This window comes from Galeopterus variegatus, unplaced genomic scaffold (assembly GCF_000696425.1).
Source record: "Galeopterus variegatus unplaced genomic scaffold, G_variegatus-3.0.2 Scaffold2529, whole genome shotgun sequence".
Lineage (NCBI taxonomy): Eukaryota > Metazoa > Chordata > Mammalia > Dermoptera > Cynocephalidae > Galeopterus > Galeopterus variegatus.
Genome location: NW_007728640.1, coordinates 444,256 through 453,026, shown reverse-complemented (window position 1 = coordinate 453,026; position 8,771 = coordinate 444,256). Strand labels below are relative to the sequence as shown.

At 43.2% G+C, this 8,771-nt stretch overlaps 1 protein-coding gene across 9 annotated transcripts in view; it reads left to right on the top strand.

Moving 5' to 3' along the window:
• Nucleotides 1-1,017: 1,017 nt before the first annotated feature.
• The window catches only part of USP54 (ubiquitin specific peptidase 54), a 64,486-nt gene continuing 56,732 nt past the window's right edge, over nt 1,018-8,771 (top strand). For all 9 annotated transcript variants that reach the window (XM_008582185.1, XM_008582183.1, XM_008582190.1 and 6 more), the window contains exons 1-2: nt 1,018-1,102; nt 5,634-6,477. In XM_008582185.1, the coding sequence (XP_008580407.1) occupies nt 6,331-6,477 (147 nt within the window). In that variant the 5' untranslated portion in view covers nt 1,018-1,102; nt 5,634-6,330. The remainder of the gene's footprint in view (nt 1,103-5,633; nt 6,478-8,771) is intronic.

The window sequence follows — 8,771 nt, the reverse complement described above, 5'->3', positions numbered from 1 at the left end:
AGTGCGCCACCGGGCCGGCCCTAAATCTTGATTTCTTTTTGTTTGTTTGTTTTTTGGTGGCTGGCCAGTATGGGGATCTGAACCCTTGACCTTGGTGTTATCAGCACTGCAGTCTAAGCAAGTGAGCTAGCCTGCCAGCCCTTAGAAGATTTATTCTTTTTTTTTTTTGTTAAATTTATTTATTTATTAATATTATTATTTTTTTATATTCTAAGATGTTGTAGAGCAGTTGGGGGGGAGGGGGAGAGGGGAAGGAAATAGGATGGGAGCAGTAAGAAGGAGGTAGGACTTGGTTGAGGCTCATGGCACCCCCCTCATTCTGGTAGGGAAGACCAGGGGTGTTCTGGCGGTGGTATAGTGGTTGTTGCTGAGCTGGTTGAGGATGTAACGGGGGTGTGGCTGAGGCCCTCAGCTCCCTGTCACCTTGGCTCGGGAGCCTGCAGTGCTTCCTGTGGCAGCTTGGTGGTTGTTGCTGGACTGCTTGTGTATATCGGGGGTGTGTGGCCAAGGCCTGAGGCCCCCTGCTGTCCCTGCTCAGGAGCCTGGGGCACTTCCTGCAGTGGCTCAGTGGTTGTCGCTGGGCTGCTTGTGGATGTTAGGGGTGTGTAGCTGAGGCCCTTGGCCCCCTGCCAACCCGGTTTGGTAGCCTGGGGCACTTCCTGCAACAGCTTGGTGGTCATTGCTGGGCTGGTTGCGGATGTTGGGGGCTGGGGGCAAGCCTAAGGCCCTCGGCCCCCCACTGCCCTGGCTTGGTAGCCTGGGGTTCTTCCTGCATACATCATCTTGGTGATCATTGCTGGGATGTGTATGGTCATGGGGGGCATGGCTGAGGCCTACGGCTCTCCCACCTCACTGGCTTGGGAGTCCAGGGGGCTTCTAGTCCTTCTAGATTTTGTAGGAGTTTTTTGGAAGTGTTAGACCTTTTCTAGTTAATATCAGACTTTGTCTCTGATCTGTGGGTAATTTTTCTTTCAGTTCTGTGTTGGATTAATCGCTGTTCCCACCACTTAAACTCTGCACTGGAACAAATTTATTGTCCTTTACTTACTTCTAAAATGGGGGAACTTCCTGTGGGGACCATCACTTCAGCCCTGTAGTTGAGGTAAGTTGCTGCTTTGCTGCTGATTCCCTGGGGAAGGCTTTTTGTGCAGCTCAGGTTTTTTTTTTTTCCTTTTTGTCTTTTTCCCTGCCCGGCACCGGGACCGCACCCCTCGGTGTTGCGCCCGCACCGTGCTCAGCCAGTGAGCAGGAACCGGTCCCTACACGGGATCCGAACCCTCGGCGGGAGCGCCGCCGCGCGCCCAAGCGGCGCACTCTCCAGTGCGCCACCGGGCCAGCCCGTGCAGCTCAGGTTTTTTTTTTTTCCTTTTTGTCTTTTTCCCTGCCCGGCACCGGGACCGCACCCCTCGGTGTTGCGCCCGCACCGTGCTCAGCCAGTGAGCAGGAACCGGTCCCTACACGGGATCCGAACCCTCGGCGGGAGCGCCGCCGCGCGCCCAAGCGGCGCACTCTCCAGTGCGCCACCGGGCCAGCCCGTGCAGCTCAGGTTTTTTTTTTTTCCTTTTTGTCTTTTTCCCTGCCCGGCACCGGGACCGCACCCCTCGGTGTTGCGCCCGCACCGTGCTCAGCCAGTGAGCAGGAACCGGTCCCTACACGGGATCCGAACCCTCGGCGGGAGCGCCGCCGCGCGCCCAAGCGGCGCACTCTCCAGTGCGCCACCGGGCCAGCCCGTGCAGCTCAGGTTTTAATGGTTGACCTTGTTTGTACTTCCAGGTCTCATGAGGTCCAGTACACCTGGGTTGTATGGAAACTCTGGTCTGGGCCCAAGTTTTTTCAGCAAAGTACACCCTATGCAGTTCTATATTCCTGACCATTCTCCACTAAGTGGTCCTGCGCTGATTGGTGTGCAGATTAGCTGCCCTTGCTGTGCCCCAGTGTTCCCTCGGTGGGCCAATCTCTCCCACCGCCTGTGCTCCAAGTACTTCCCATGGGGCAGGACATGGACCAGTCCCTTGTGATGACTCACCAGCCTCTGAGTGGCTCATTTTTTTAGTTGTGGCTCCTTGCTCATATGTGGGTCCACGGGAACACTGTTATTGGTCTTGCTGGCCTGGGGGCCACCATGGCCCTCTTCTCCCCTGCTTCCTCCCAGCAACTTCATAGGAAGGACACAGCTGCAGCTTTTGCCAGCTCCTGCTCCGTGCACTCACCAGCACCAGCCTTAAAGCAGCTGGGGCTCAAAATGGTAGGAGCAGTCCTTTCTTTCTCTCATTGTGGCTTCTAACACCTTTATGCACTCTGTAGGTCTCTCCTCCTCTTCCCGTGAGCTCTAGTGGCCCCAGCTTGGCTGTCGTTGCTTTCTGATAGTTGTAAATTGGTTGATTTGTGTGAGAGAGTGACACTGGGGCCATCTATTCTGCCATCTTGAGTGGAAGCCCTCAGAAGACTTATTCTTGTTGGCTTACAACTTTCTAGTATTGTGAAGTCCCCCAAACAAAATTTACCTTTCTGTTTTTAGGCGTAGCAGTTCACTCATTCAGTGAACTTATTATTCCTTGTTTGTTTTTAAATTTTTATAGTACTTTCTCATGCTAATGCATTAAATCCCTACTACTGTGTGAGACAGGTATTGTGCCACTGTTTACAGACCCAGAAAACAAAGTGCAGGACACCTAAGTAGTTTGTCTGGGATTGTACAAAGTGTTAAAAATGTGGAAATTGAACCCAAGTACCTTGGTGTTGTCAGCACCATGCTCTAATCAGCTGAGCCAACTGGCCAGCCAGCCCTGAACCCATATCTTCTAACTCTAAGTCTTGCCCTAGTCGTCTTTGTATTTTATCACAGTAGTCTACATCACTTCCTCCTTGCAACAACTTGAGCTCTCTTTTTTGTGGAAATTGTATTCAAGCTTTATTCCATTTTATTTTGTCCTCACATCTATACGTTTTTGTCTTTGTCTTTCTCTCCTTCCTTTTTTTTAGTTTGAGATTGCCAACTAGTGTAATGATTTTAGTCATGATTCTGCATTGAATCACTAATACTGCATACGGTGCGAGGTAATTCTTATATAATTTTAAACTTTTTTTTATTGCACATAACAATTCCCTTTCAATTTAGAAAAATAACTTAAACCTTACAGAGAAGTTGCAAGAAATGGTACAAAGGTTTCTTTTTTCTTTTTTTTTTTCCTTTTTGTCTTTTTTCGTGACCGGTAACGGGATCGCAATCCTCGGTGTTGCGCCCACACCGTGACCGGCAACGGGATCGCAACCCTCGGTGTCGCACCCGCACTGCGCTCAACCAGTGAGCGGACCGGTCTCTACATGGGATCCGAACCCTCGACGGGAGCACCGCCACGCTCCCAAGCGCTGCACTCTACCGAGTGCGCCACCGGGCCGGCCCCAAAGGTTTCTCATGTACTCATCATGTATTAACATCTTATTATATTTGCTTTACCATGTGTTCTCTGTTTTTTTCTTCTGAACCATTTGAGAATATGTTTCAGACATAATGTTCTTTACACCTAAATACTTCAATATCTAAGAAATTCTTTTTCTTTTTTAAAATAGGTTGTTAGAGCCATGTTGATAGAACTATAATTTCCTTTCTCATATTTTCAGTAGATGGCATTGGAGAAAGGATTATGTTGTTTTGTGCTGAGCCTACAACTTGTGAAGACTTTTTGTCATTATTATTTCTCTGGACCATTTGGTACTCCCTCTCTTACCTTTGTTCTTTTTGGCTCTCACCTCTAGTTTCTGACACACCTAAAGCAAGTATGAGAACTTATTGCCATATCCTACATAATGCGGCCATTCAGAGCCTGAGAATCTTTCTTCTCTTACAGCCTTTTCCCCCCTTTGCTCCCTGTACTCAGGGGTGTGTGTCATAGGGTAGGCTGAGTTTCAGTAAGCTCCTGATGTGAATACTGGAAACCCTACCTGCCTGCCAAGTCCTCTTGGCTGTGAGCAAAGTGGAGGCTTGGTACTTGTCATTCCCCTGCAGCAGTTGAGCTGAAAGAATGCTGCACGGCTTGTTGGAAGTTGCTTAGTGGCCTTGAGTGGGATGTATATGAGGGTGTGTGTAGAAGGGTGAGGGTCTTGTAGTCTGTGTGGGAGATGTGAGTTCCTTCCTAGTGCCATGTTAATCATCAGACGGTATTTACTGAGTGCCTCCTTATGACTAGCACTGTGATAGAAGCTTTTGGAATAGTGTAATAAAATACATAATTAAGTCATGGTGTAATAGCCAAACAGTTCTATCTCTGCCACTTACCAACTTTGAATTGGGCAAGTTAACATCTTTAAGCCTTACTTGACTATTCTGTAAAATGTAAGTGTTATTACCTACCTGATAGGGCTGTTGTGAAAATTAAATAAAGAATGTTAAGTGTAGCGTTCAGCGCATGCCTGACGTTAGTTACTATATATATGACTGATACCATAAAAAATAGTAATAAAAACAGCTGGAGAATAATATGACAGTACATTGTATAGTCAAATACTTTACGTATGACATGTAGATTATAAACAGTCTGGGAATTTAGAGAAGGGAAAGAACAATCTTGTGCAACCATTTAATATTTCTATGCCTCAGTTTTTCCACTGGACACACTGTGCGTAATGCTAGGTGATCTTCCAGAGAATGATTAAGATGTTAAGGCATTTTTGCTTTCTTAGGTGGTGCATTTGATGGTGGAAAGGAAGGGAGAAGTTGAAGAGCTGTTAGAAACCGAGTTTTACACTTAACATTCTTAATTTTTTCTTTATGTGAACATGGCAGCCTTATAGGAAAACTTAAAGCTGGAGATTAGATGTCCAGGGAAGGTGCTTGCTTAGGTATTACTCCCTGCTGCCTCACTGGCATTTTAATTAGTTGAAAACTAAAGTTGGTCAATGGATGACCTCTGATTGTGGGCCCCTCAGATTTAATCTGATTAAGTGATTTGTAACCCAAATTATCTCTGTGATCCTCTGACAGAAAGTATAAACAGACAGGGCAGAAGAAGATTTAGTTCTCTTGGACCGGACATTAAGGACATATGGTTTACTCACCATGAGTGTTTCTCTGGGATGGGAGGGTCATCTTTACTCACACACGATTGGGCACATTCAGGGTATTATGGCCATAGACAGGGACATCTTTACTCAGAATGCAGTCCAGACTGCTAACTTGGCCTTCCCACCTTTAAACAGGTTTTTATAACCATACACATGGAAAACATCTTTTAAAAAGTAATTTACTCACGATGTCCAGAAGAAACTTTCAATTCCTAGTTTCGTGTGTGGTTACTTGGTGGTTTTGTTTTGTTTTGTATTTTGTTAGCCTGATTCTAGAAAGTTTGTATTTGGTTTTTATTTCTATCCAAATTAACTTTCTTCTTCAAGAAAATTTTTGAGAAGTTTCCCATTAAAGTTGTTCATGCCTTTTTTTTTCCCTCTTATTTCAAGTGCTTCTCTTTTTTGTTGTTGTTAGGGGGTTTTGGTTGCTTTTCTTTTGGCATTGTTTGCCAAGGTTTCAAGTTTATAGTGAGAGGTGAGGCAACGTTGATCTTGGCAGAACAGTGCAAAACCAGTAGAGTCATTAAGTGACGCAAGCTTTTAATTTTTTTTTTTTTTCCTTTCTGTTAAAGCTCTCTGACACAGCTGGCTATTCTAGTACCAGAAGAGGAGAGGAGAAGAGACTTTCTGAAGATCTGGATGGGACAATAGAAGAAGTTTGAGGCACATGAAAAAGAAACAGCAAGAACATCAACAAAAACCCCAGATAATTTAAACAAGCTTCTTGGCTTTGTGGAATTTCTGTCAGTTGCTCAGAACTTGAGTTTTTACTTCAGAGGATGATGGGACAAGGCAATAGAGGGCGAGGAGGGTTATGCTGGATTTCTGCTTGTCTGTCTGCCTCTCCTTCCAGTTGGAAAAATCTTCAGTCCACAAAACACGTTATAAACAAGCCTAAAGAATACATCTTACTCTGATCCTGAATGCTGTTGGAGTTGAGGATTACATTTATTTCACCAGGAATTTATGGAGGACATTCAAGAAAAATAGAAGAAAGCAATACTTCAGGATTTCTCTGTTTGAATTAGTCCTGTGCCATGGGCATTTGTTTGGAGCAAGTAAAGGACGGCTCTGTCATCTGGATCTAAAAGGATACCTGAGTTACTTGAACTACATATATGATGTTTAGAAGGTGGTAAACTCAAAGTCTTTCAACATAAATTCACTAAATTCTGGATTCTCTTTCTTTTGAGAATTTCAGCAGATGGGAATTAGCTGCCAAAAAGATATAAAACCTTTTCTGCATCTTCAGGCTGAATGTGAACAATAATGTCTTGGAAGAGAAATTATTTTTCAGGGGGCCGTGGTAGTGTCCAAGGGATGTTTGCACCTCGAAGCTCAACCTCCATAGCCCCCAGCAAAGGCCTCAGCAATGAGCCAGGGCAGAACAGCTGCTTCCTCAACAGTGCCCTGCAGGTAAGGGTAATTTCTTTCTTTTTGGTGAACTTTGACTTTTAGTTGCTGTTTTTCTGATAACTCTTATAAGTATACTGGACAGTCTCTGTTTGAGGTTGGTAACCTGAGATCATTTTTTAAGCTGTGTCATTTTAGGCAAGTCACTTTATCTCTTTGAATCTCAATTACTTCATTTGTAAAAAGAGGGATTAATAATGATAATAGAAATAATAATAACTGTAGCTACTATTATTTACCTGCCTAAATGGAGGTTTTTTTGTTTTTTTTTTAAAAAGATGACCGGTAAGGGGATCTTAACCCTTGACTTGGTGTTGTCAGCACCACGCTCAGCCAGTGAGCGAACCGGCCATCCCTATATGGGATCCGAACCCGTGGCCTTGGTGTTATCAGCACCGCACTCTCCCGAGTGAGCCACGGGCCGGCCCCTGAATGGAGGTTAATGATCTTTTACTTGCTTATCAACTTTTTTTCCTGAGCAGTCTCTACTGTTTCCTTTTTTTTCCTTTTTAAGACCAAGATGTCTTATCATCCTAGTTGCTTTTCTCAAGTATAGAAACTAAAATTCTTTCCACAAGTCAAAGACTTTCAGGTATGCTGTTCTTGTCTCGTAATATTCAGGCTCTTAGCCCACACACTGAATGTCTTTGTCTACTTCTCTATCTCCTCCCTCTGAGCTTTCCTGTATTGGTTCATGATTGGTGTCTGGTCAGAAATGCTCGAATAGGGCTATTGGCAAGTAAATTCCCATAAGGTGATTATCTACCCTAGATTTTTCCCTGTTGCTATTGCTTGCTACCTTGGTCTCAGAATCCCAAAGCTTCCCATCTGTCTGTCTGCTCTGCCTAGTCAAGCCCCGTAGAGTGTTAAGTTCTTCCTCCTTGGCCTAACTTTCAAGTTATTACTTTCCTCTGTTTTCTGCTTTTCATAGTAAAAGTAAATGAAATTTGCCTCCCAAGATAATTATACTTGGGTAAAATATTAGTTTGACTCTTCAGATGTAATGAGAAAACGGGTTGCTATGAGAAAGAAAAGACAAGAAAATGTGTTTGGTATAAGGAGCTTTGGACTTGGGAATTAGGAGATCTGGATTCTAGTTTTAGTTCTTTATAGACTAGTCTTGTGACCTTGTACATGTAACAAAGTCTGAGTTTCCTCATTCATAATACAAGAATTTTACCAAGCTTATCTATGTCATAAAAGTTTTATACTCTCTCAGTTCTCAAGTTTTTATTTGAAAACATTAAAAAATCCTATGCTGTCAAGCCTATAGAAAGAGTTTAAGTACTTTCCCTAATTACCATCACAAATTCCAGTCAGTTGGTGGTGTTGGTTAGATTTTTTTCCCATATGATGCATGTTAGGCTTTTGAATGACTTTATATACTGATAATACTTTTTGTAATTTAGAAGCAGGCAAAATAAGACATTGACATAGATGTTTGTGTTTACCTCCTTCTAGGCCATAGTCCTGTTTTGCAATTCTGTTTCCTTGTATATGTTCTATTCATATTGTCAATTGGAACAATAATATTTATGGCCTTTAATTCTAATTTCCAATGCCACATACAACAAACACTATATATACATACATACATATTTCTGTATGTATACATGTTCTTAAATATGTACACACATTCTTAAAGGTTGAGGCATTGAAGTTTTTTGAGTCCCTATTGTAATCATGTTACAAGTTGAAAATAATTGTTGCTATGAGCTAATATTCTAACTTTTGATATGAAACCTGTGTTTACCACAGATGTAACACTTGTTATAAAAAGGTTACACTTCTCATAAAAAGGTGTTTTTTATTTGGGAGCATAGCCCATATCAAGAACGTTCAGAATATATATCTTGAGACATATAAGTAAGATGAAACTCCAGAGGTATGAAGTGATCAGGGGCTCCTGACATAGTGCTTTTTCATACATTATGTCATTAAATGTTTTCCTGGTAAGGGGAACTTCCTAAGTCATTATGCTAGACTTTATATAATTTTTTAAAAACAAAGTCTACAGTTTATTCAGAATTTCTTAGTTTTTATCTAGTGTCCTTCTGTTTCAGGACTCCATCCAGGATACCATATTTACATTGCCTTGTCATGTTTCCTTAGCCTTCTCTGGGCTATGACAATTTCTCAGAATTTCCTTATTTTTGATGATTTTGAAAGTTTTTCCTTTTTTTTTTTTTGTCTTTTTTCATGACCGGCAACGGATCGCAACCCTCAGTGTCGCGCCTGTACCAGACCGGGACCGGCAACGGGATCGCAACCCTCGGTGTTGCGCCCGCACCTCGCTC